Source organism: Panthera onca, chromosome B4 (assembly GCF_046562875.1).
Source record: "Panthera onca isolate mPanOnc1 chromosome B4, mPanOnc1 haplotype 2, whole genome shotgun sequence".
Taxonomy (NCBI): domain Eukaryota; kingdom Metazoa; phylum Chordata; class Mammalia; order Carnivora; family Felidae; genus Panthera; species Panthera onca.
Genome location: NC_138345.1, coordinates 28,802,331 through 28,830,058, shown reverse-complemented (window position 1 = coordinate 28,830,058; position 27,728 = coordinate 28,802,331). Strand labels below are relative to the sequence as shown.

Here is a 27,728-nt window from a genome sequence, read left to right as displayed (position 1 = left end):
CCTAAAATTAAAATCTTAAAAAAAAAAAAAAAAAAAAAGACAAAGAAATCTGAGGTATGGTTGCAATTCAGATAAACATTCCTATTTGGTTTTGTCCACTTGAAGCCTAAGTCAGATATGAATGTATCTTATGACTTGGGGTATCTCTGAAGGTTCATAGAAATAAGACTATATAATGTACATTTCAAGGCAAAGAACCAGGATTTTTAAGATACAGATGTCTAGATTGTGAGTATTCCTTTGTTTAATTCATTTGAAAGATTTTTAATTAAGAGATGTCCCTTAATTGTAGACCCATTAGAAGTTTTAATGTTTCATGTATCTTGTTTTTCATCCCAGGAAGCTATGGTCAGTTAGTAACTTCAGGTCTTGATCTCTAATCAAAACATTTGCCTTATTTAACAAAATTATAGTTTAGTTTTGGAATTTAAAATAAAACTTTTGTCAACTTAATGCTTATAAGTACTTAATTTTTGATTTAACAATGATCTAACATCTAAAAAAATCACTCAATCCTAGCTTAATTATTTTTTAGTTTGCGTATTTGTGATAAGGAATGCTATAGTAAACAGCTGTATAAAAGTACTTTTGAGGCAGGTTTTACTATTATCCATTATTTTGGGTATATCTCTTACTAAGTGAAAGTTTAAGACCACTGTTTTTATTGATGTGATAATGGAGATGACTTAAAACTCAGTCGTGTTTGTTCTTTATATACATATATAATTTTTTAAGTTTATTTTATTTTGAGAGAGACAGTGTGAGCAGGGGAGAGGGAGGGAAAGAGAGAGAAAGAGAAAGAGAAAGGATCCCAAGCAGGCTCCACACTGTCAGTGCAGAACCCGACAGGGGGCTTGAACCCATGAAACTGAGATCCTGACCTGAGTTGAAACCAAGAATCAGACACTCAACCAGCTGAGCCACCCAGGCGCTCCTGTTCTTTGTATTTTTTATTTTTATTTTAAAAATTTTTAAAGTTTATTTATTTTGAGAGAGTGAAAGTGGGATAGGGACAGAGTAGGGGCCGGGCGGGGTGGGGAGGGGAGTAGCGAATTCCAAACAGACTCCTTACGGTCAGTGCAGAGCCCTATGTGAGGCTTGAACCCACAAACCGCGAAGTAGTAACTGGAGCTGAAATTGAGAGTCTGACGCTCAACTAACTGAGCCACCCAGGCACCCTTCTTTATATTTTCGAAATGTTTACTTTAATAAAATTGTATTACTTGACTTACTTTGGAGGATGCAGTTGTCTTCATGCTATTACCTATTTTCTGTTGATTAGTTTGTTTCATGCAAGCAAAATTTGAATTAATCATTGTTTAATTCTTGTTTTCATAGTATTTTTTATACATTTTTTATTAAATGTATATTTTGGCTAATTGCAGTCTGAGTTCTTTAATGCCAGATGCTGACTCCATTTCAATTCAGTTAACATTGCATGACCACTTACATTAGATCTTAGTATACAGCTTCTTACCTTAGTATTCAAGATTCTACCCAGCCTTAATTCTCTGTTCTTTGAACTCTACAGTCTGTACTAGCTAAATAACATTTCTAAAACTCTGTTAATCGTTTAGGATATCTGACACCTGATACCTGATAGGTGCTAAATGTTTGCTGGATACATACAGAGGAAAAGTTACTTTCTTTTTGCATAGGAAGAATTAGCATGGTTTATCTGTGGATGGGGATTGTTATTTTGATTGTACATGTGTTTGTTTTCAATCACGATTATGTCTTATAAAATCAGTAAAAGAGTAGTTTTTTTTTTTAGTTGCACCTGTAAAATTGAATGTTAATGTCTTTGTAGAACCTTAGTGAAAGGACATTTAGGCAAAGAATAATCAGACATTGAGATGCCTACTTTTAATTGAATACCAAAGTGAGGTCATCTTAGTATATCCTTTAGGAATGCTTTCAGCTGCAGAAGGAAAACAACTAATAGTGGTTTAAATAAATATGAGGTTATTTTTCTCAAATATAAAAAGTCTGCAGATAGGCCCTTACTACTACTACTACTTAATGACTCTGTTATCTGTTGTCATCCTTAAGTTAATTGATTTATCATGATGTTTGTAAGATGGATGCTACAGCTCCATCATTCCAGAAAGGAGAAAGGGCAGCTTCAGCTGAGATGGTCCTTTTTATCAGAAAACAACCGTTTCCCCAAGACCCTTCAGGATACCATCACTTTATTTACAGAATCCAGAACTGGGTCACGTGTCCACTAGTTGCAAGGAGACTAGGCTATCTGGTGGTTAGCTTCCTAACGTATGTAGTGGAAACTGGCATGGGGAAGGGGAATTAGGAATGACTTTGGATAGCCCTTTAAGAGTGTCTGTTTCGTTGTAATTTTCATTATAACTATTATTGCAGACTTTGGGGAAGGAGACTGTGGGATGTAGTTTCTAAAAAGTAAGGTCTTTTTTTTTTTTTAGCTAAGGCCTGAGAAGTCTTCTGTAATGTTAAGGATTGTTTGGGAAGTCATGATTGTTTTATATTTTAGGGTCCAGTGTCTGTCCTTTCCTTTAGGAGCAGGTAGAAAGCAGGCATACGCTTCCTTTCAAATACTTAGAATCCCCTTGCCCTCCTCTCATCTGTGCATGCTTACTTTTTCTCATTGATTACTAGATTGTTCCTGCCAGCATTTAAACTTGTTCAGGTCTTACCCATCTTTAAAAAAAATTTTTTTAGACCTGTAGCCTGATTTCTGCTCTATTCAGTTACTTCTAATACTTTTTAAATCTCTTTCCAGTCTGACCTTTGTCATTGGATACTTTTCAGTTTTGCCTTGACCTCACAGCTATATTTGACACAATCAGTCCCTCCTTGATAATTCTTCCTTGACTTGCATGGACACTGATTTTTTTCATTCCATCCCTGTGGCTCATTCATCAGACAATATCAGCAGTGTTCTAAATGAGTCCCCAAGATCCTTTCAGGGGACCCAGAAGGTCAAAACTATTTTCAAAATAACACTAAGATGTTATTTGCCTTTTTCATTGTGTTGTCATTTACATTTGATCTTTGTTCCTTAAACTTCCAACTTAACTTCTTTTGGCTTCCTGCATTCTACAAGCTTCTTTCTGCCATAGGATCTTTAAGCATCCCAATACCTAGCTAGGCTACTTCCCACCCTCACCCTCCCATGACTAGTATTGAAGAGACAGGTAGTGAGCTATTCTTCAGTTCTTAAACATCCCTTCTCCAGAGTCATTCCCTGCTATATTTCTGCTTTCTCCCAGACTTGGGTTCTTCTTTTATATGCTGTCACAGCACTCCATTGCATGAGTCAGATATCTAGTCATTTAATTATTTGTCTGATGCCTGCCCCACTATTACTTATGCTCCATTAAAGTAGAGAGTGTATCTATCTTGGTCATCATTCTAGTAAGATGTCTAGGTATTAGGCATTCCATAAATATTTGTTAAATGAATGAATGATTGGAAAGCTGTTGCAGTAAAATGAAAAGCCTAATGGGAGTAGTGGAAGGAGCTCTGAACTGAAAGGAGATTTGGATTTAAATTTTAGTTTTGTCATTAACACCGTTTATACCTTTCAGGATTCTAGTTTCCTTGTCTGCAAAATGATACTATTGAAAATAGAGCCTCAGTACTTGCCAGAGTAGACACTCATTAAATAAAAATTCACTCAACAATATTTCACTATCATAGTAGTGCTAGGCCCTGGAAATCTAACAAAGACATTTTTGGTTTTGTAAAGTTTATTCTAGTGAATTCGTACTTAGTGATCCCTAAGGTCCTTTCTACAAAGATACTATGACATGAAGTAGTAAGTACTCTATTTCAAAGGTTAAATATATGATGACATCTTTAAAGGAGCTAAGAAGTGTCCATTCACCTTTAATTTGTGATGTTGACACCTTTGTTTCTGTTTTTCAGTCCAAGCCTTATGCATTTGACCGAGTGTTCCAGTCAAACACCTCTCAAGAGCAAGTATATAATGATTGTGCAAAGAAGATTGTTAAAGGTAAATATATTGCTATGTTGTCCCAGCAATAAGTAAAATTTGTTTGTGATCTTCTCCATTTACCCAACATTTTTTTTTTCATTTTAATTGCCCCCCCCCCTTTTTTAGTTAATTGTAGAAGACAGTTTAATAAAAAAGATAACATACAATTAGTAAACACACTGTTGCTCAAATTCCATGATCTAATTCATATACAGTACCTAGTGAAGGGTATTATAAGAATTTTAGTGTTAACACACTTATTCTAAAAGATGCATTTCTATTAGGTATTCCCAGGAGAGTTTCTAAGGTAGCAGTTATAGAAATACAGCAGCATGAGAATGAATACAAAATAGTTAGACAAGTTTCTAAAAAATAGTAGAAAATGGTAGCAATCTATCATTCTTCCATTCCATTGTTATTTCTTCCCCAAAGACTTCTCTTGTGTTCAACAGAAAAATGCTTGAGGAAGTGTGTACATTCCAGTTAATACTATTAATTTGTACTAAGATTTTCCAAGTTTATATTTTCTAAAACCATAGAACCCTAGAGTTGAGAGAGGGTATGAGTGATATCCCAGTGAATACTAGGATAGAGGGGATGGGATTCGGTATAAAAGTGGACAGGTTAGGGTTAAGTAGGAGCACAGACAATTCATCCAGTAACAGGAGAATAGGTAGAGTTTTTGGATAGAAGTCTATAGGTGTGATGGAAGAAAAATGCAGATCTTTTCATATTCCATTTTGTATGTGATACAGGGAGCAAAGTCATCACAGAATGAAGATGAGGGGGAGGGGTTCCTAGGAAAAAGAATGAAGTTGTCTGGCAATAGAAGTGAATGGATTAGGGAAATGTGGCAGTATTGCCAGGCAGCATTAAGGGCCCACTTGAAGTTAGTAGACAGAAGAGTTGAATTTACCTAGTTGGTGTTTTACCAGATGAGTACAAAAGAGGGAGAGAAAGGCAGGAGAATTGAGGCTGTAGTCAAGAGAATGATGATAATAGTGAACCATGGAATCTACGGTGAGTGAGGGGAAGGAGAGCACAGGTGGGAGGAATGGGTTTGAGGGACATGAAAAGAAGCGGTAAGGTTAGTATATTATAGTCTTTGTGGGGTCAAAGGTTTGTTGGAATCAGGGTACTAGAAGGAATAATAGGGGGTAGATACTTAATTGAGCTTAGGGAAACAGTGTAGTTAGTAATTAAATAAAAGGTCTAGAATATAATTGTAGAATTGACATCTGAAGGAGTAAAGGACAAGAGATCATGGAGAAAACTAGGCCCAGGATCTGAGAGACCAGGGTATTTTAATAGGATCATCTACTAAATGGACATTGGAACCACCAAGAATTACAACAGGAATAGTATTGATGAGAGACAGTGGACTGGATGTTGAAATCTTCATAGAATGATGGAGAATTAACTTGATTCTATAAATGATTACAACAAAGAGGAACAGGCAGTGTCCTCTTTTGTTTGTAGGCATCAAGTAATTTTCCAAATGAATCTGTCATAGAACACAATTACATTACATTCTTTGATTTTAACATACTTTTTTAATCAGTACAGCCTAAGATTTTACATGAGCTTTTTTTTTTTTTAATGTTTATTTCTTTATTTTTGATGGGGGGGGGGGGGCGGTGGGGAGAGGCAGAGAGAGGAGACTGAGAATCCCAGGCAAGCTCTGCACTGTCAGCACAGAGCCCAATGCAGGGCTTGAACTCATGAACCTTTGAGGTCATGACCTGAGCTGAAATCAAGAGTTGATGATGCTTAACCGACTGAGCCACCCGGGTGCCCCACATTCACTACTAAGTTATTGATTCATAAGCTCATGGGCAATTTAAATGTACAGATCTTTTTCACATCTCCTGTGGCCAACATTAAACCCTCTTCCACACTTGAGTATTGGAGTTTTAAAATTTGACTATAGGGGCGCCTGGGTGGCTCAGTCAGTTGGGTGTCCGACTTCAGCTCAGGTCATGATCTCATGGTTTGTGAGTTTGAGCCCCGCATTTGGCTCTGTGCTAACAGCTCAGAGCCTGGAGCCTGCTTTGGATTGATTATGTGTCTCCCTCTCTGCCCCTCTCCCTGCTCACTCGCTGTCTGTCTGTCTCTCTCTCCCTCCCTCCCTCCCTCCCTCCCTCTCCATTTCTCTCCCCCTCCCCCCTTCTCTCCTAAAGAAACATTAAAATAAATAAAATTTGACTATCAGCTTTCAAAGTGTGGATTCCATCTTATCATTTTAGCTCTTGATTATATTTTGAGTGTTGTTTTTATGGTTATCTTATTGGGATATATGTTGGCTGTCAGCGTATTTGATAAGTCTGTTATGATGTCAGGGACTTGGAATTTTTTTTTAAACTTTTTATAGGTGTTGTTGTTTGAAAAATATGACTCTAAATCATTTATAAAATGCTTAACGGGAGGCGCCTGAGTTAAGCGTCCAACTTTGGTTTTGGCTCAGGTCATGATCTCATGATTTGTGGGATTGAGCCCAGTGCTCTGCCTCTCCCCCCACTCAAAGTATAATAAGTTTTAATAAAGGCTTAATGGGCTGTGTTCCTTTGCCTAGTCTTCTGAAAACTAAATAAGGTTTTTGGCAGTTAATTAAATCACACTGGGTATCCATCCGACTTCAGATTCTCTTATACAGTTACCTAGTTCTTAGCTTGTCACATATCAACAAAAATTTGATGAAAAATTTGGATCCTTTTATGAAGTCATGGTACATGAGGCTGGTGTTTCCCCAGAGTATCAGTTGGGTGACCGTATCGAGACAGCAAATGAGTTTAGTTCAACCATAGCTTTTCCTTAGTGAAATTTTGTGTACTTGTCTGTAGTTCCCATAATCTATCATTTTTCCTTTTTGAAAATGAGTATAACATTTACAAGTTAGTAATCTGCTGTTACTTTTCATTCCCCATGGCTTTTAAAAATTAGCTTGGTGGCTGTGAAGTTTTTATCCATGGAATGTATTTCTCCTATAACTAGTAACCTGGGCTCATTTAAATCCATTCTCTGGATGTCTTATCCACTTCAGCCTTAAAGTCTTTCTTGGCAGTGTTTATTTTGTTGTTCCATTTTGAGGATAATTGTGTAGAAGGTGGTAATAAAATGGGAATACCTCTGTCTTATATTATCTGTTAACATTTTATTCTCTGGGCTATGCAAGTCTACTCATATATTAGTCTTTTTCTGAATATTTTAAAATCTCTTTTTAGGGCCTTAACTTTTTTGTTTTGATTAGACTCACTCATTATGGACTTCGATTTTTCTCATGCTGTTCTAGTGATTTTTATCTCTTGTACATCCTTAATTAGTCTCAATAATAGTTTCATACTTACCTTTCTCAGAACCCTTTGTAATCTGAAGTCCTGAGGTACATGTTTCTATTACCTTTTGTTCTTTTTCATTACTGCTTACAATTTTAAGATGACATGATTCATTTAGTGAAATTTCCCTCCTGTTCTCAAAATTTGATCCCTTTTACTTCACAGCAAATTTCTGTTTTACTGTTTAGAACTGAATTCTGAAGAGCAGTTCATTTGTTTGCATTATGTTAAGAACACAGTCTTTGGAATCAGACAGACCTAGATTGAAATCCAGGCTCTGCCACTTTCTAGCTGTGCGACTTTTGGCAAGTTACCTAACCTTTCTTTTTTAAAAAAAATTTTTTTTTTAACATTTATTTATTTTTGAGAGAGACAGAACACAAGCAGGGAGGAACAGAGAGAGAGACACACAGAATCCAAAGCAGGCTCCAGGCTCTGAGCTGTCAGCACAGAGCCCGACGCGGGGCTCGAACTCACAGACTGTGAGATCATGACCTGAGCTGAAGTCAGCTACCCAACCAACTGAGCCACCCGGGCACCCCTTTTTTATATATATGTATTTAAAATTTTTTTTTTTAACATTTATTTATTTTTGAGAGACAGGTTACCTAACATTTCTAAGTCTCCATTTCCTGTTCTGTAAAATGAGGGTACTGTGAATATTTAAAAAGATGATTCCTGGAGGGACGCCTGAGTGGCTCAGTTGGTTAAGCGTCTGGCTCTTGGTTTCGGCTCATGTCGTGATCTCACGCAGTCCATGGGATCAAGCCTCAAATTGAGCTCTGTGATGACAGTGTGGAGATTGCTTGGGTTTCTCACTTCTCTCTCTCTACCCCTCTGCATGCTCTGCTCTCTCTTTCAAAATAAATTAATTTAAAAAAAAAGATTCAAGAAAAAGAACTTCACCCAGGGCCTGGTATGAAGAAGCAAATACACAACAGATATCAACTGATGTTTGTTTCCTCTGTCTTCTAAGAGAGGAAATTATTTTATTAATTTAATCATCATAATTGTGCTTAGGGTAACTCAGTCTACAATATTTTCACTCTACAAAATTAGGCTTCAAGCAACTATTACAGTAGAAAGTTCTGTCACTGTCTCTCTCCAGCTTCTTTGCCAGCTTGTAATTTGTATTAGGAAAGTATCACCTGGCTATGACTTGCTCCTTTTATCTTCACCCAAATGCTGTCTACCATTTTGGAGAAGGCTGGATATTGATAGTAGGTAGTGGGACTTGTCCTGGGCAAGAACATGAATGTGGCAGAGTTAACGATAGATACATAGATGTAAGGAGAGCGATGAGGTAGAGGTAGGTGGTGAGTGCCTGGTGAGGTATGAGGACAGGAAACCAATTTAAATACATAGCAGGTTGTCCTTGGGACAGTTATTGGCACACAAATTAGGTGGAAGGCCATGGTTAGAAACTGTTGGTAGGCAATAGTCAGCAAAATGATAGGTGAATTGGTTATTTCTTCTGAGATGTGGATTTGATGAGCAAGCTGCCAAGGACGACCTGAAAGCAGCTAGTACTCTTTGGGTTCCTGATGGTTCACTGAAGCATTGTTTCATAAATTTCTGTACAAGTTTATGTTTGTATAACTTTATTATGTACAAAGTTATTACCTTTTCCTTTCTATAGATTCAGTAGATAGGTTTTCTTTATTTTGAGCAAGGTTTACCCACTTGTATTCTCTCGTGAATTCCAAATCTGAGGGATATCTCTTCAGTTCTCTGTATGAAGTAGTTGTCATTTATTCAGTACTTGCTATATGCTAGTCATCTTACCAGTCCTTAATAGATTTCTCTGTTTCCTACCGGAGCTTCCTGACCTGAACTGTTTGCCACTTCATTTACTTTTAATTTTTCCAGATGTGGCCTCCCATATATTTATTTTAGTTCCTGTGTTCCTTGATAATACAGTCAGAGTATGTCTTTAGAGCCAGGACTGTCTGGGTTTGCATCCCAGCTCTATCTTACTAGCTGTGGAAGTATGGGCAAATTAATATCTCTGTTCCTCAGTTTTGTTCTCTGTAAAGTAGGACTAAAAATAGTACCTTTCACAGGGTTTTGTGAGAATTGAATACATTAATGTGTGAAAAATTATTAGAGCCTGGCACATTTTATGCTCTCAGATGTTAACAATTTTCTGATTTGTAATTCTCATAGCCTTCCTTAAGCAGACATTTTGCTGATGAGGAACCTGAAGTTCAGAGAGAGAATTGGCTTTTAGAAGGTGTTATGCTGTTGTCTTGCTTACTAAATGTTTTTCTTTCTTTCTTTTTTTAACGTTTTATTTATTTTTGAGAAAGAGAGCACGCGAGTGAGGGGGGGCAGGTGGGGACAAGATCAGAAGCGGGCTCTGAGCTGATAGTAGAGAGTCTGATGAGGGCTGGAACTCACAAACTGGGAGATCATGGCCTGAGCCGAAGTCAGATGCTCATCTGACTGAGCCACCCAGGTGCCCCTAAATATTTTTCGTTTTTACAGAGTATGAAAGAAGTAATACTTGTCTATAGTTGTCCATCTCTGTTTCTCACAAGAACAGCAAAAGTATATTTTAAAGGGTGAGGGAGGCATTAGAAAGATGCTGTGTGTTTGTAATGGTAACAATTATTCAGCAAGCATTCAAGTCCCTACTAAGTGCCAGTCACTGTGCTAGGAGTTAAACACAGTCCTGGCTTCAAGGAGTTTACAAGCAGGTGAGGAAGGTAGACAAGTTAATTGACTGTTGCAATAGAGGAGGGCAGACAAGTTAATTGACTGTTGCAATATACAGTAATAAGTATAATCTTTAAATGTAGATGCTATAAGAACACATAGGATAAGCTGCTCATCCAAATTTATTTGGGGTGGTTTATGGTGTTGGGTTGGAGAAAAAAGTAAAGCCTAAGCTAGTCTTAAAAGATGCACAAAGGGGCGCCTGGGTGGCTCAGTTGGTTAAGCATCCGGCTTCAGCTCAGGTCATGATCTTGCGGTCTGTGAGCTCAGAGCTTGGAGCCTGCTCCAGACTCTGTGTCTCCCTCTCTCTCTGCCCCCCTGCTCATGCTCTGTCTCTGTCTCAAAAATAAATAAAAACATTTTTAAAAAAGATGCATAAAGAGTAGGAAGGAGAAAGAGGGGTGCCTTGTGGGCAGAGGTGACATTGCATCAAGGCATACCCACCTGAGAAGAGCATCGTGAATGTGGGAAACAACATATATTATGGTATGACTGAAGTTGAACCATGTGAATTTGTCAGATTTGATCATTTTGACCAACAAAAGAGCATTGTGAGAGGGAGGTGGAGCTGAAAAGCAAACAAGAGCCAGGTCAAAAAGAGCCTAATTTTACCTGATTACAAATGTATGCTCTCCAGGACTTTTAAACAGATGAGTATTATTTTTTATTTTTTTAAAGATTCATCCTCAGGATGGGTACATTTCATTGTATATAAATTTTTACCAGGGATGGAAACAATATATACCATTGTATATAAATTTTTTCCAGGGATGGAAACTGGAAAATGGATCCTAGTTAATGATATATGCATGGTGAAGCATTTTAGGTGAAAGTGTACTGAAGTCTGCAGGTTACTTTGAAATGCATTAAAAAATGAGATGGATGGATAGATACATGATTAAACAGTAAAATTATAAAATGTTACTGATCAGATTTTAGTGGTTATAGGAGTGTTCCCTGTAAAATGTATTCACTTTTTCTGTATGTTTAGATTTGTTGGGGGTAAGTCACTAAAGAAAGCAAAGTCAGGGCTGGATATGAAGGTAGGCAAGAATTATTTTCCTACCTATAAAGTAAGTTTATAAACTTACTTTAGTTATAATGTGGTATGTCTAGAAATCCCCTCTAATCAGTCATTGTTCTATCCCTTGCACCCAGAGCAGAGCTTAGATCCTAGCAGGTGTCCAATAAATATTTGAATGTTGAATATTCCATAATCTCTGTAATCATACGAAATTTTTTAAGTTATGCTTGAAGTCCCAAATACAAATGTATTGTATACATTTGTTATCCTAGGTCCCTTCACATAACATAGTTTCACATAACCACAAATAATACTGTAATATTCTGTAGACATGCTAGTAAATATGATCTTGAGAAAGTCACTTGTTCACTTACCAGTATTTATTAAGTATTTATTTTGGTGGTTGCTAGGTATTTGGATCGTATCATGAATAGATATATCAAAAATTTGGATTTGATTAAAAGATATTAAGCAGAGGGTGTGACATAGACATACTGAGAACAATTACGTGTAAAGGAAGTGAATTGGAAAGGGTCTAGTACTTTTTTCTCTAGATGATTTCTTACTCAAAATTATACTGCAATGCCATCCATTTTAAATGTGATAGAAGATCTCTCAAAATTTTCCCAGGGGAGTAAATACCTTCTTTTGTTGTTGTTGTTGTTGTTGTTGTTGTTAATAAATGTTTCTGTAGGAAATCTGTTAATATCTAGTTAGTTGAGCCCAATGTTGGGATTGTTCTTTTTTTTCTTTTTTAAATAACCAATTAAAAAAAAAATACAAGGATTGACTTGCTTACTGATTTACCACTGTTGCCATCAGCTATTTCCAACAGTCTTCTCTTTTTACTTTAGCTTCCTCTAGAATACAGTGTAATCTCTTAGTACCTTTTCGTCACCAAAATAATACAACTAAATCCCTAAAAATTGAAAATAAAAAGGTCACCTTGTTAAATTTTTTTTCCCTTCAGCCTAGTAAAGAAAGATATTTAAATTAAGGTTAATGGTAGATTTTGGAGTACATACAGGGCTAGAAAATACTTAATTTCATAGGAACTTTCTGAGAATTTATTTTTGAGTTAGAACTGGGCTTATTAAGCCTGTGTAAGGGAGACTGTTGTATGGGTTTGTGAGATTTAACCACCAGTTAACCACTAATCAGTAGTCCTAGTTGTAAAAGTGAATTCATATCTCTGTGTAAATTTGCAGGACATTTTTTTCCTTTTAGGTCACATAAGTCTTTGGAATACAGGTATAATGACATTTGAGATATATGTACACTTATATAAGAAATGAATATAAGCAATGGAATTTAAATTTTGTGTTTTATTGACCACAGAAAGTAATCTGGGCTGGAGAGAAAGTAACTACTCAGGTGGATCATTACTAAGAAAATTACTATTAATGTATTCTTATTTTTTTCTTTAATGTCTTTATAAATTTTTCATGAACTAAACTTTGTGATGGTATCTTTCATATTAGTGAAAAGAAAATCTGAACCTTCCTTACTGTTCTTCCCACAAATATTTTATTGTGCAGATTTGGTTATGCATGGATGAGGAACAGGGTTAATATGTATGTGAATTTTTTCAGTGTTTTCTAACATTCTTAAGTAATTTCTCATGAAACTTCCTTAAGGGGAAAAATAAATGCCCTGAAGTACAAAATCTCTTATTTTCTCATAGATGTACTTGAGGGATACAATGGAACGATATTTGCATATGGACAAACATCCTCTGGGAAGACACATACAATGGAGGTAATATTTTATAATCTGTACTTGCATGTGGTTTGCAGAATAGAGGTGCATTCATTCATTATTTGCGAAATGATTTTACTGTGTTTAAACAGCTTTATTCTGTTGCTTACTCTCCTATGAATAATACATAGGTAACATCACTGTTGGAATCTAATCAGTTCTGGAGTTTGAAATTATATATTTGAAATCATATCTAGCTTTGTTTTGACAGCATAACCACACAATTATAAACATTTTAGAATTAACAGGAATTTTCTTTATAATGGAAATTTGAAATCTTGAATGTTTTATGTTTTCATTTCTATTCAGAGCAATTCGTTCTCCTCTCCAAATACCTGCCACTTTATTTTTTTATTTTTTTATTTTTAAAAAATTTTTTTTTTAACGTTTTTATTTATTTTTGAGACAGAGAGAGACAGAGCATGAACAGGGGAAGGTCAGCGAGAGGGAGACACAGAATCTGAAACAGGCTCCAGGCTCTGAGCTGTCAGCACAGAGCCTGACGCGAGGCTTGAACTCACGGACTGCGAGATCATGACCTGAGCCGAAGTCGGCCGCTTAACCGACTGAGCCACCCAGGCGCCCCCTGCCACTTTTCTTTAATAGGAATGTGTCCACAATTGTCGGTGCTGCCATTATAATAAGATGTGGATCTGCCCAAACTTTGCTTCTAGAAAACATCCTATATCTTATGCTGCTGCTACAAAGCATCTGCTTTTGTCATTTATCTGAGCATTCTGTATAAATGGCTGAGTATTTTAGTGTAATTCACATTACTCGTTTCCATAAAGTTATGGAGAACAAGGACATTTCTAGCACTTGCGTGGATTCGACTTGAAGGAACAGTATGAACTTACATTGGAAGAAACAAACTAAAACTCTTTCTTTAGAATATGTTCATTTCACAAGCATGGACAATCTAAATCTAATGATTAAATAAAAGGCTAAGATCAGTTGGTAACCCATGTTGTTGACATGCAGTATTTATGTATAATTTACAAATATATGTAATAGTTGAATTGGATTTTTTACATATTTGTAGAGCCATTTCACAATAAAATGGCAACAATTACAATTTCTATCCTCTATTGGCTGTAAATTGTAGATTGGAAGTTTCTACTTTTAATTCATACTTAAAGTCTCATTTTCTGTTTAGGGTAAACTTCATGATCCAGAAGGCATGGGCATTATTCCAAGAATAGTGCAAGATATTTTTAATTACATTTATTCTATGGATGAAAATTTGGAATTTCATATTAAGGTAAAATCCTTGGGGTATTTTGTTTTATATTAGAATAATTTTATTCCAAGAAATAATAAGTGCTCTTTTGTTTTAAAAATATTTTTAGTTATTTTATGGACAGTTACAGTAGAAAGATCATTAGAGTTAGTAAACTGAGGGTTCTTAATCTGCCATTAGATGACCTTAAACAAGGTCATAAAGTCTCTTTTGTCTTAGTCTCCTCTGTAAAATGATGGAGTTTATTACTGAACTCAAAGGTTCTTACTGCTCTCATGAGTCTAATTCATTGAAGATGGAGATATGTAATAGAAATTGCTTTTTAGTTACATGAGCAGTTTAGAGAATTTAGATACTCCTGTTAGAACATGAGCTGTGGCTGAGTTGTTAACTCTGTCCTCTGGTATAGATGGTGCTTGGCACTCAAACCCCAATAAATTTAATGAACTAATTATAAATTATTTTATACTACTATAGTAGCATAAAATAGTAGTATAGTAGTAGTATAGTAGTAGTAGTAGTATAGTACTAGTAGTATAGTAGTATACTATTATACTACTAATAAATTATTTTATAATTTTAATTAGTTGATCTTTTTTTACTTTATTTCTTTGCCCTTCAGGTTTCATATTTTGAAATTTATTTGGATAAGATAAGGGACCTGTTAGATGGTAAGTTAAATTCTTGCTCTTTTATCATTTTAAAATAGCACATGTTACTTTTTTAAATAGGTGTGAGACCATTTCTAAGTAACTTCTATGAAATTGACTTAAATTACAAGAAACCAATTTTAAAGTTCTTTTAAAGTTAGTTGAATTTCTTTTACACATTGAATAACTTATTTAAAGCACATATTTATGGGTGCTTGTGTTTCTTAAGTAGTAATTAGAGAAATGGATTGTAGTTAGAGGTCTGAGTCCTAGTCTGCTGTCAGTTAGATACATTGCCCTTGGGCAAACTGTTCAACCACTCTGGCTTGTTATTTCCAAAATGTGGGTGGTAGAGGTTGCATTGGACCTAAAATTCTATATTGCTGCATTAAGTTTCTATTCAGATCTCCTCTACTGTTTCTACAGAGTCTTTTTTAATAGTGATGTGTTCATATTTTTAAAATTTACCTATTATTAGGCCGCTTGGGAAAGGAAACAATCTATTGAATTAGCTATTTCATGACTAGTGTTAGAGTTTAGGACAATGTTGCTGATATTATTTATTTGTCTTTTTCAGTTTCAAAGACCAACCTTTCCGTTCATGAAGATAAAAACCGAGTTCCCTATGTAAAGGTACTTATAAAATAATACAGAATGCTTGTTTAGAAAAATCCTGTAATAGGGGTGCCTAGGTGGCTCAGTTGGTTAAGCGTCTGATTCGGCTCAGGTCATGATTTCAAAGTTCATGAGTTTAAGTCCTGCGTTGGGCTCTGCTGACAGCTCAGAGCCTGGTGCCTGCTTCAGATTCTGTCTTCCTCTCTCTGCCTCAAAAATAAATAAACATTAAAAAATTTTTTTTTTAAGAAAAACCTGTAAGAAAATTTTTTAAGGTTATTGACATATTAAAAAAAATTATTTTATAGGGATGCACAGAGCGTTTTGTATGTAGTCCAGATGAAGTTATGGATACCATTGATGAAGGAAAATCCAACAGACATGTAGCAGTTACAAGTAAGTAGAATGTTTATTAACAGGAGTTAAGGTACAGAGCTGCCTTAAAATATCTTTATCAAGTTGGTTAATTGTAAGATTTTTATGTAAAGTGATGCTTTAGAAATTATTACTAAGGGAAAGCCATGTTTGTTTATAGTTGTTTGTGTAATTTCATTGCAGATATGAATGAACATAGCTCTAGGAGTCACAGTATATTTCTTATTAATGTAAAACAAGAGAACACGCAAACGGAACAAAAGCTGAGTGGAAAACTTTATCTGGTTGATTTAGCTGGTAGTGAAAAGGTAAAATCTTTATATTCTGGTAGATATTTAAGCATTTTTATAAACTTTAGCTTGAATTTGGACTTAGGCATTATTCATTGTTAACATCTTGAAAACTTATCAAATTGGATTTGGTAGTATTTTTGAGAGTTTAAAAACACTGATGCATTGCCAATGACTACTTAAACTGAAAAATCAGTTGCAAGTTACTATCATTTGTGCCATAGTCCAGTTCAACCAATAGGTGTTACCTTTTACTTAGGGTATATGTTTTTATTGAGAATTAGTTCAGCATATATTGTTATCAATTTTATTAGTTATTCTTTTCCTAATTTTGGTATCTATTTTATCCATATTGGCAGTGGGCTCCCTGTGAAAACTGATAACTATCCATTAGTCTTTTCTGGTTTGGTTGTACCTATTTTCTTTCCTTTGGATGATTATTTAATTATTACAGACTCTACTGTGGACTATCATCTGATTATAATGTATGTGAAAATCAAAATAAGTTCAAATATTTTAATATTGATCTCTGCAACCATTTTTGCTGTTTCACTAATTTGTTTCTTCTGATTAAAATGACATACCTACTCCCTTTTACTCAAGCCTTAAACATATCCTTCAAAGCCTGTCTTTAATTTTGTGAATTCTTAGAGGCTGTTTCTTCAGCCGACATTGCTAGTCTACTATTTTATCCTATCTTTAACATATGTATTTTATATCTTTTTTAAAAGCAGGTTTGCTTATATATTTAAATTCAGTACATAACAGAATATCAACCTTATGATTTAGCAAATTTTAAAAGGTTCCTCTTTAATGGAGCAAAGGGGATTAACAAATAGTAAATTGGAAATGTACCTGAAAATTTGTTATTTTCAAGAGCACAAACTAAAAATAAAATTTGGGATCTCCTTAATCACATTCTTGTCATGGACCTACACTTGTCAGAAGACCAATACTCAAGTAGTGATAGCTTAGAGTAAATAATTGACAAAATCATGAAGCTTTTCATTTTGTTGTTTGCTGGTTATTGATGACCTCTGAACTTTTTAGAAAATTCAAAGAATAATTCTTAAACTTACAGTTTTGTTTTCATTCTTTTGAAATCTTATGCATAGGTTAGTAAAACTGGAGCTGAAGGTGCTGTGCTGGATGAAGCTAAGAACATCAACAAGTCACTTTCTGCTCTTGGAAATGTCATTTCTGCTTTGGCAGAGGGAAGTGTGAGTACACACGTCTTCTCTTTCCCTATGGTTATCTTATGGGGAATTACTTAAATATCAATGTATGTATATGCACGGATGTTTGTGGGGCCAGGGTGGAGCGGGCATCTGGTGTTTTTAAGTCAGTATGTGTAAATTAGTTGTCTTTAGGAATTTATAGTAGTATGTATGTTCCAGTTCCCATCATAATATTATCAGTTAAAATAGCCAAAATCCCTTTGTAATTTACTTAGAGTATTTATAAACAGATTTTATTCTGTAGAAACCCATTGGTCTTTGTTTCTTTTGTTTTTGTATCGTAGACGTATGTTCCATATCGCGATAGTAAAATGACAAGAATTCTTCAAGATTCATTAGGTGGGAACTGTAGAACCACTATCGTAATTTGCTGCTCTCCATCATCGTACAATGAATCTGAAACAAAATCTACACTCCTGTTTGGTCAAAGGTTTGTTGTTAAGAAAATACAAAGTCTAAGTGTAGATAGGTCTTTTGTTTATTAAGTCTAGGAAAATATAGGTAGATATTCAAATCAGTGCATATTGATAATATGACACAACTTTTTAATTGAGAGATAATACAAGCAAGGTCCATTTTTAAAACTGCTTAGATTTGAATTAAGTTTTAGTACATATTGAAATCAAATGTTAAATTCAGTCAAATTTATAGGAGAAGCTTTAAACATTAAAGAAAATAAATATTTGAGTCAGATAACAGAAAAGCTTGACAAATCTAATTCTGTGTTAGTCTGTTGACAGGTTCAAATAATGAGATAATATGAATTGGTTAACCTAGGAAAGTCAGTAGTGATGATTTTATTTTTGACCTTCAACAATAATTTTTTTTTATTCAGCCTTGCAAAAGAATTAGGAAAATATGGGCCCTTTTTTTTTTTTTATCCTCCTCTGGTGGTTAATTTTTTTTGTCTTTAAGCTATTCACAGATTTGGGGACTGACCCAAATTTATTTAGCTTGTTGAAGAAGCACTGTAGTAATTATGGGTCTTTGTATTTAGTCTAAAGATAATTAAACAGTCAAATTACTCAGCCATATATGCCATACATATATATATAAAAAACAGAGATCTATAGATAGTAATTGAAAATAGTTAATTTTAGTCACACTTTTTTCCTGCAATTACTTCTTTTAGGGCCAAAACAATTAAGAACACAGTTTGTGTAAATGTAGAATTAACTGCAGAACAGTGGAAAAAGAAGTATGAAAGAGAAAAGGAAAAAAATAAGACCCTGCGGAACACCATTCAATGGCTTGAAAATGAACTCAACCGGTGGCGTAATGGTAATAATTTATAAAATCTGTCATTTTGAGTTTGTTGAATATGAATGTAAAACTATTTTATAAATTTGAGACTGACACGAATATAAATAAAAATAGCAAAGCGTATCCATTTTTATTTTTTAAGCATTAGAGATCATCAAATAAAAATGACTAGTCTTTTAAATTCTGATTTTACCTGAAATAATAAATAGAGGCATAAAGGCCATCTTGGGAGCTATAGCAATCAAGGCACAGATGGCAAGTTTCCTAGATTAGGGTGGCAGCAATAAGAATTACAAGATTTGGTGACTGGATTTAGAAGATGGGGGTGAGTGAAAACTAATTGTAGTTTTTTAAATCTCAGACTGAGCAGATAAAGTTGGTGAGAGCTGCTGAAATTGAATAAAATTGTCATTAGTTTTAGACAGGTGGATGTTTATTAACTATCTGTTGTCTTATTTTAGGAGAGACAGTGCCTATTGATGAACAGTTTGACAAAGAGAAAGCCAACTTGGAAGCTTTTGCAGTGGATAAGGATATTACCATCACCAATGATAAACCCGCAGCTACGATTGGAGTTACTGGAAACTTTACTGATGCTGAGAGAAGAAAGTGTGAGGAAGAAATTGCTAAATTGTACAAACAACTTGATGACAAGGTATGTATTATTCACATTCTATTTTGTTTTAGAATGTTATGACATACAGGTATTTTTATTATCTAATTTTAATATTGTGGGTCCAGGTGACCTGTGTATACATCTTTCCTTGATTTGTTAACCTTTTGAAAATCGTAAAGTTGACGCTCAGACAACACTGGTTTGAACTGCATGGGTCCACTTAGATGTGGGTTTTTTTGATACAGTACAGTAATATAAATATTTTCTTTATGATTTTAATAACATTTTCTTTAAATACTATATATAATACATATAACATAAAAAATATGTTAATTGTCTATATTATTGGTAAACCTTGTATTCAACAGCAGACTACCAATAGTTTAAGTTTTGGGGAAGTCAGAGGTTACATGTGGATCTTCAACTCCATAGAGGGGTCAGCACCCCTAACCCTTGTATTGTTTGAGGGTCATCTGTTTTAATAAAAAATATAAAATCACAATTTCTGTTCCTGTGCAGAAACTATGTATGAGACCTAATTTTTTCCCCCTCTTCTTTAATTTTCTGAAGGAAATTGAACATTGGGTCATTGGAGAGCCTTAATGAAATGATCTCTTAGAATCAGGGGTCTAAGGACTCAATAATAAAGGTGATGCAAGAGATTAGAGAGGGAACAGAATAAAGTGGTAATAGTGTTTTCCTGCTTTGATTATATCCATTAGAAGTGTGAAGAATAACAAATTACAAAGCAAATAGGAAAGGGAAAACGAGAACAGTGAAGAGACTAGAAGAAAGTAGTTCTGGTTTTGTTTTTAGGTGGAATTTTATGTGTTGTAGGCAGATATGGCAAGTTTGAAGTAGCTGAATGGCCTTTCTATCTATCTTTCCTTCTTTCTTATTTAAATTCAAGTTAGTTAACATATAGTATAGTCTTGGTTTAGGAGTAAAACCCAATGATTCATCACTTAATATAACACCTGATGCTTATCCCAACAAGTGCCCTGCTTAATGCCCATCACCCATTTAACCCATCCACCTCCCCTCCAACAGCCTTCTGTTTGTTCTGTGTTTAAGAGTCTCTTATGGCTTTCCTCCCTCTCTGTTTTTATCTATTTTTCTTTCCCTTCCCCTGTGTTCCTCTGTTGAGTTTGTCAGATTCCACATACGAGTGAAATCATAAATCTGTCTATCTCTGACTGATGGATTTTGCTTAGCATAATACCCTCCAGTCCTATCCAGTTTGTTGCAAATGGCAAAATTTCATTCTTTTTCATCACCAAGTAGTATTCCATTGTGTGTGTGTGTGTGTGTGTGTGTGTGTGTGTGTGTGTACCACATCTTTATCCATTCATCAGTTGGTGAACATTTGGGCTCTTTCCATAATTTGACTATTGTTGATAGTACTGCTGTAAACATGGGGGTGTGGAGGTGTATGTGCTCCTTCGAATCAGCATTTTTGTATCCTTTGGATAAATACTAAGTAGTGCAATTGTTTGGTTGTAGAGTAGTTGTATTTTTACTTTTTTGAAGAACCTCCATACTGTTTTCCAGAGTGGCTGCACCAGTTTGCATTTCGACCGACAGTGCAAAAGGGTTCCCCTTTCTCTACATCCTTGCCAACATCTGTTGTTTCCTGAGTTGTTAATTTTAGCCACTCTGACTGTTGAGGTGGTATCTCAGTGTGGTTTGGATTTGTATTTCCCTGATGATCAGTGATGTTGAGCATCTTTTCGTGTGTTTCTTAGCCATCTCCATGTCTGCTTTGGGAAAATGTCTATTCATATCTTCTGCCCATTTCTTCCCTGGATTATTTGTATTTTGAGTGTTGAGTTTGATAAGTTGTTTATAGATTTTAGATATTAACCCTTTATCCAGTGTGTCATTTGCAAATACCTTGCCTTTTAGTTTTGTTGATTATTTCCTTCACTGTGCAGAAGCTTTTTTATCTTCATGACATCCCAATAGTTCATGTTTGCTTTTATTTCCCTTGCCTCCAGAGACATGTCAGGTAAGAAGTTGCTCCGGCCGAGGTCAAAGAGGTTGTTGCCTGTTTTCTCCTGTAGGATTTTGATGGTTTCCTGTCTTACATTTATTTAGGTCTTTCATCCATTTTGAGTTTATTTTTGTGTATTGTGTAAGAAAGTGGTCCAGTTTCATTCTTTTGCATTTGCTCTCCAGTTTATCCAGCACCATTTGCTGAAGAGATTGTCTTTTTTCCATTGGATGGTCTTTCTTGTTTTGTTGAAGATTAGTTGGCCATATATTTGTGGGCCCATTTCTGGGTTCTCTGTTCCATTGGTCTGTGTTTGTTTTTGTGCCAATACCATACTGTCTTGATGACAGCTTTGTAATACAGCTTAAAGTCTGGGATTTTGATGCCTCCAGCTTTGGTTTTCTTTTTCAAGGGTACTTCAGCTATTCGGGGTCTTTTCTGGTTCTATACAAATTTTAGGATTGTTTGTTCTAGCTCTGTGAAGAATGCTGGTGTTATTTTGATGGGGATTGCATTGATTGTGTCTTGCTTTGGGCAGTATTGGCATTTTAACAGTATTTGTTCTTCTTTCTGTGAGTGTGGAAAATAGTTTTCAGTGTACAGATCTTTTACCTCTATGGTTAGGTTTATTCCTAAGTATTTTACGGTTTTTCGTGCAGTTGTAAATGGGATTGATTTCTTTTTTTTTTTTTTTTTTTTTTTTTTTTTTTAATGTTTTTATTTATTTTTGAGAGAGAGAGAGACAGACAGACAGGCAGGGTACTAGCGGGGGAGGCCAGAGAGAGAGGGAGACACAGGCTCCAGGCTCTGAGCTGTCAGCACTGGGACCGATGTGGGGCTCGAACTCACAAACCGTGAGCTCATGACCTAAGCCCAAGTAGGGCGCTTAACTGACTGAGCCACCCAGGCGCCCCGGGATTGATTTCTTGATAGCTCTTTGCTGCTGCTTCATTATTGGTGTATAGAAATGCACCAGATTTTCTATATATTGGTTTTATATCCTGTTACTGCTGAATTTGTGTATCAACTCTAGCAGTTTTTTGGTGGAGTCTTTCAGGTTTTCCATGTAGACTATCATGTCCTCTGTGAAGAGTAAGAGTTCGACTTCTTCCTTGCCAATTTGGATACCTTTTGTTCTTTTTGGTGTCTGATTGCTGAGGCTAGGACTTCCAGTACTGTGTTGAACAACACTGCTGAGAGTGGGCACCCCTGTTGTGTTCCTGATCTTAGGGGGAAAGCTCTTAGTTTTTCCCCATTGAGAATGCTATTAGCTATGGGCCTTTCATATGTGGCTCTTATGATGTTAAAGTATGTTCCTTCTTTCCCTGTTCTTTTGAGAGTTTTTATCAAGATGCTGTATTTTGTCAAATGCTTTTTCTGCATCTGTGGAAAGGATCATATGGTTCTTATCCTTTTTTTTATCACATTGATTGATTTGAGAATACTGAACCAACCCTGCAGCCCAGAAATAAATCCCACTTGATCATGGTGAATAATCTTTTGATGTACAGTTGAGTTCAATTTGCTAATATCTTGTTGAGAATTTTTGCATCCATGTTCATCAGTGATGCTGGCCCGTAATTCTCCTTTTTAGTGAATGGCCATTATTTTCAATAATAAATTTAAACGTGTTTATTATTTTTTAGCATTTAAAGTATTTAATGAATAACTTGTATAAGCTTAAGCTTTTTTAATTGCATGGTAAGTGTTATAATTATTAATTGAAAGACATTCCATCTCTTTCAACATTTTTTTAGGAGATTGAAATAAGCAATGTTGGACTTGGAGAAACAGTTTTGAAATACCTTGACTGGGGGAATAGTAACCTTATAATTCGTATTAGAAAATAATTAGAATCAGATTGTGAGCTACTTTGTTAACTTGGTACTTTAAAATTCTAGGATGAAGAAATTAATCAACAGAGCCAGTTGGTAGAGAAACTAAAGACACAAATGTTGGATCAAGAAGAGGTAAGTTGAATACTTTACATATTGCTTTCAGGAGAGCTTTATAATTTGTCATTATTATTTGAACATAAAAGATGAACCTACAGATCTCAAAATATACTAGAGTCCATTTAAAAATGTTTTGAATGTGACTGGTTCTCTGTGGGTTGTGCTCTCTGTGCTGTCATATGGGTTGAAGCAAAGATTGATTTCCTCTTAAAGTATTTGTTTTTTATTATTTTTTTTTAATGTTTATTTTTGAAAAAGAGAGAGACACAGTGTGAGGGGGGAGGGGCAGAGAGAGAGGGAGACACAGAATCTGAAGCAGGTTCCAGGCTCCAAGCTGTCAGCACAGAGCCCAACGCAGGGCTCGAATTTGTGAACCTTGAGATCATGACCTGAGCTGAAATTGGACACTTAACCAACTGAGCCACCCAGACACCCCTAGGAATTTGTTTTTTGTTTTTTGGTTTTTTTAAGTTAGAGTTCTAACTGGAGGGGAGAAGATAACAGTTTTCAGTATTATTCTTTAACATATTTCTAATGGACTTTTTAACTCTGTCTTCTTTTCTTGCTTAAAATATGGTGCTGTTTTATCTCCTTATTCTCCCCAAAACATTTCTTACTGATTCTTGAGAAAGACTTACTACACTGGACTGGGATAACTTCAGACTCTCCTTCCCTTCATGGAAAGTATTTCCCCAAGGAAATGAAGGAAAGAATATAAAAAAACAGCATGTTTTATTATCAGTCACTTAAACACACAGAGTTTAAAGGGATGATTAAAGAAGGAAAATACTGATTTCTGAATTACTTTGACCTGTCTTTAATAATTGCATAATTTGAGGTATGACTTATTGTGGGAATGAGAATATCAGTGAATGAAATCCTTTGGGACTCCTCTCTCACCATGTCTACCCTCATTGAACCCATTCATTTCTGCCTTCTTTCAAGTTTCTCTTCTCTAGTTTGTCACCTAGTTTGGACCGTCAGTTTATCTTACCTGGGAGAGCAGGGGGATAATTGAAAAATGGTACATCATGTAAGGTTTGTTTTGGAAATGTGGGGAAAAACTGTATAGCTTCAATAAGGAAAAGATAGCCACTGTCTACCAACTTAATCCTGGTCACGTCATCTTTGCACTTATTTAAATTATAGCATGTTTTCTCAAAAGGGGCACTAGTAATTTGCATAATTTTTCATTATATTATTCTGTTTTGTATGTTATAGGACATTTAGTACCCCTGGTCCCTACTTCTAAGTGCCATTAGCATTCTGCCCCATTAGAAATACTCCTACACATTTCCAAATACCCCTTCTTTAAAGCCACTGACCCTGGATGATTACAGTGTTCTCCAGTCTAGTGTCTTGATTTCTCTCCAGTTCAAATTTTATTTGTTGATACTAAATTTTCCTGGGGCATAATTTAGGTGTCACCCCTGGTTGCCCAAAGAAAATCTGAAATCTTCTAAACATCTACTAATTTCCTTGTTTTTCTATGCTCACCATTCATGAATCTAATATGCCTGTTCTTTTCTATTACATTCATTTACACATGACTAAGATACCTATTCTAGGGGCATCTGGGTGGCTCAGTGGGTTAAACCTACAACTTCGGCTCAGGTCATGATCTCACGGTTCGTGAGTTCGAGCTCCATGTCTGGTTCTGTGCCGACAGCTCAGAGCCTGGAGCCTGCTTCAGTTTGTGTCTCCTTCTCTCTCTGCCGCTCCCTCACTTGCATGCACATGCACGCTTTCAAAAAATAAACATTAAAAAAAAAGTTTTTAAATGCCTGTTCTAGCCTCCTTCTTCGTGAATAACCTACAGAAATACCTACCCTCCTGTTTTAAATACTACCAAGTACTTTGTTATGTGTTATGTCCTGTTGCCTCTTTTATGGCTCTTACTTAACATTCTATCTTATGCGTTTATTTATGTACCTGTGTTTCTTCTACTAGATTCCTCAAAGACAGAGTCATTATTTGATTTCCTTGCTGTCTCCCACAGTGTCTAGCACATTGCCTGCACATAGTAGTTAGTAAATCTGTTAAATGAATAAATACTAACAGCTAATTGCATCCATATTTTATTCACTGTATATAGCATATGATGAAGCAAATAGATTTTTTTAAACCTGTATACTTTTACTCTTTCATGTAGCTTCTGGCATCGACCAGAAGAGATCAAGATAATATGCAAGCTGAACTGAATCGCCTTCAAGCAGAAAATGATGCCTCTAAAGAAGAAGTAAAAGAAGTTTTACAAGCCTTAGAGGAGCTTGCTGTCAATTATGATCAGAAGTCTCAGGAAGTCGAAGATAAAACTAAGGAATATGAATTGCTTAGTGATGAACTAAACCAGAAATCGGTAAACTATGATTTTGTTTTGTTAATACTTTATTATTATTTTTTTAATGCTTGTTATTTTGAGAGTGAGAAAACATGCATGCGTGGGAAGGGTGGGGGAAGAGAGAGTGAGAGAGAGAGAGAGAGAGAGAGAGAGAATAAATCCCAAGTAGGCTCCACACTGTAGCACGGAGCCCGGCATGGGGGCCAGTCTCGAGAACCATGAGATCATGACCTGAGCCGAAATAAAGAGTCAGATGCTTAACCAGCTGAGTCTCCCAGGCGCCCCTAATACAAGTATTCTTAATTGAAATTATCTCAGTAACTTATTTCTATGTAAGCCCAGGACTGATGGTATCAATTCTTAAGGAATTCCAGGTCTCAACTTCACTTCCTCCTTTATATGAAGCCTTAGAGGTAAAGGAAGAAGGCTGTTTTTTTAGTTCCTGAAAGTCTATTAATGGGTAATTAAAATGCCATTTTAAGACTTGCTGACTATTCTTAATATTCTGATGTTAAAGGGGAAATAAGTTAGCTTCTAGTTGCTAGAATAACTTCTAGTAAAGTTATTAGATGATTGTTCAAACTGTAAATTGAGAAAAAGAAAAATATATAACTTCATATAATTTGGGTTTTGTTCACTGTTACATTCCCAGCCCCTGGAGCAGAGCCCACCTGGCACATCTTCCTTGTGATTCCACAGTAGATAAGAATCTTTGTTTGTCATCATTGCTATAGAACAGGATTTGCCACCCTCCTGGAGTGATGCTGAAGATAATAGATAGCTGTGATAATGACTGCTATACTTCCAGCATCACCGTGGATGAGCTTTCTCATTAAGGATTTATTATTGCTAATGCTAACTTCTTGTCTAGAAACCACATCTAGAGTTGGACTCAGGATCAGTGTTCACTGCTTACTTCCCTGTCCATGTTCATCTATCTAAAGGAGCGCAGTCAACACTATTTCTAAAGTTTTCATACCCCTGATAAATTCATTTTCCCTTTCTAATCTCCAAAGTTAAGCTGGAAGTTACAATTTCACAGCATGGAAACCAAGGTGCCTTTATAGCTCTTATTGAGTTGCATTATTAGCAAACCTAATTACCGTTTGGAAGAGCAGTAGGAATTTCTTACATCTCTATAAGCTGTAAGTTGGTCTTTGGTCACCTATTTCAGTCTTTAAGACATTTGTGTCTGTGTCCCAGTTACGAAGCTGAATCTGTCAGCACTGTATTGGTAATAGGAGTTAGAAACCTTATAGCATTCTGCATCTTTGTATATGCATACAATATTCCTGCTCAGTTGTTAGAGAAAATACCTGGTGATTTAGACATTAAAGCTTACTACCTGGGGCTCCTGGGTGGCTCAGTCAGTTGAGCGACCAACTTCGGCTCAGGTCATGGTCTCACGGTTTGTGAGTTCAAGCCCCACGTCAGGCTCTGTGCTCACAGGTCAGAGCCTGGAGCCTGCTTCTGATTCTGTGTGTGTGTCTCTCTCTCTCTCTGCCCCTCCCCCCACACATGCTCTCTCTCTCTCAGAAATAAACAAACATTAAAAAAATTAAAAAATAAAGCATATTACCTTATGAGAAAGATACCTGGTATTTTATATTAAATTTGGTGAGTACACTACTGATATTCAGAAACTTAAGGAAATGACCATAAGAAACAAAATACTGAAATGATGGCATCTTTACTCATTTATTTTTAGTGCAACTTACTTTTAGTCAGTATCTGACTTGTGCTATAATGATTAGTTTTAAAGTGGCCAAAATGGTTGGACTTTTCAAAGCTGTGGTGACTTTCTTGTTGATAAACTAGCTATTATTTTAAACTTAAAGTAATTAAATTCAGTAATACTATTTTATCACTATCTCCTAAATAACTTTATATCATGTAGTAGTAGTAATTATCAGGTGGATTCTTTCCAGTGACTGTGTATGTAGAAAGTATATAAAGAAAACCTACAAACCATCTAGAAAATTCAGTTCTAACATTAATTTGCTCAGACTCTGTTTCCAAATATAAGCTATACTGTGGAAGTAAAAGAAAATTCAATCTAATTAATATGGAAATTTCCCATTTCTAGGCAGAAAATATTACCCAGTCTCAAAAATTAGTGAAATGATACAAACTACCTGCTCGTAATGGAGCATAATATGGCTATTTTATGTAGTCTATTAGGTCTGAAATATTTTGTAAGTTTGAACTGAGAGCTGTCCCAGAACTCAGTAGAATAGTTAGTTCAAAAAACTGAAAGTAGAGGGGCACCTGGCTGGCTCAGCTGGTGGAGTGTGTGACTCTCGATCTCATTGTTGTGAGTTCGAGCCTCATGTTGGGCGTAGAGAAT

General features: G+C 35.6%; 1 protein-coding gene across 1 annotated transcript in view; it reads left to right on the top strand.

Annotated features, from left to right (window-relative positions):
• Window positions 1-27,728, top strand: part of KIF5B (kinesin family member 5B) — a 49,385-nt gene that overhangs the window by 4,005 nt on the left and 17,652 nt on the right. Inside the window, exons 2-14 of the mRNA XM_081796081.1 lie at window positions 3,904-3,991; window positions 12,732-12,805; window positions 13,962-14,066; window positions 14,668-14,716; window positions 15,273-15,328; window positions 15,619-15,706; window positions 15,869-15,993; window positions 17,091-17,195; window positions 17,498-17,643; window positions 18,346-18,494; window positions 18,938-19,131; window positions 22,987-23,055; window positions 25,193-25,399. Coding sequence (XP_081652207.1) covers window positions 3,904-3,991; window positions 12,732-12,805; window positions 13,962-14,066; window positions 14,668-14,716; window positions 15,273-15,328; window positions 15,619-15,706; window positions 15,869-15,993; window positions 17,091-17,195; window positions 17,498-17,643; window positions 18,346-18,494; window positions 18,938-19,131; window positions 22,987-23,055; window positions 25,193-25,399 — 1,455 coding nt within the window. The remainder of the gene's footprint in view (window positions 1-3,903; window positions 3,992-12,731; window positions 12,806-13,961; window positions 14,067-14,667; window positions 14,717-15,272; window positions 15,329-15,618; window positions 15,707-15,868; window positions 15,994-17,090; window positions 17,196-17,497; window positions 17,644-18,345; window positions 18,495-18,937; window positions 19,132-22,986; window positions 23,056-25,192; window positions 25,400-27,728) is intronic.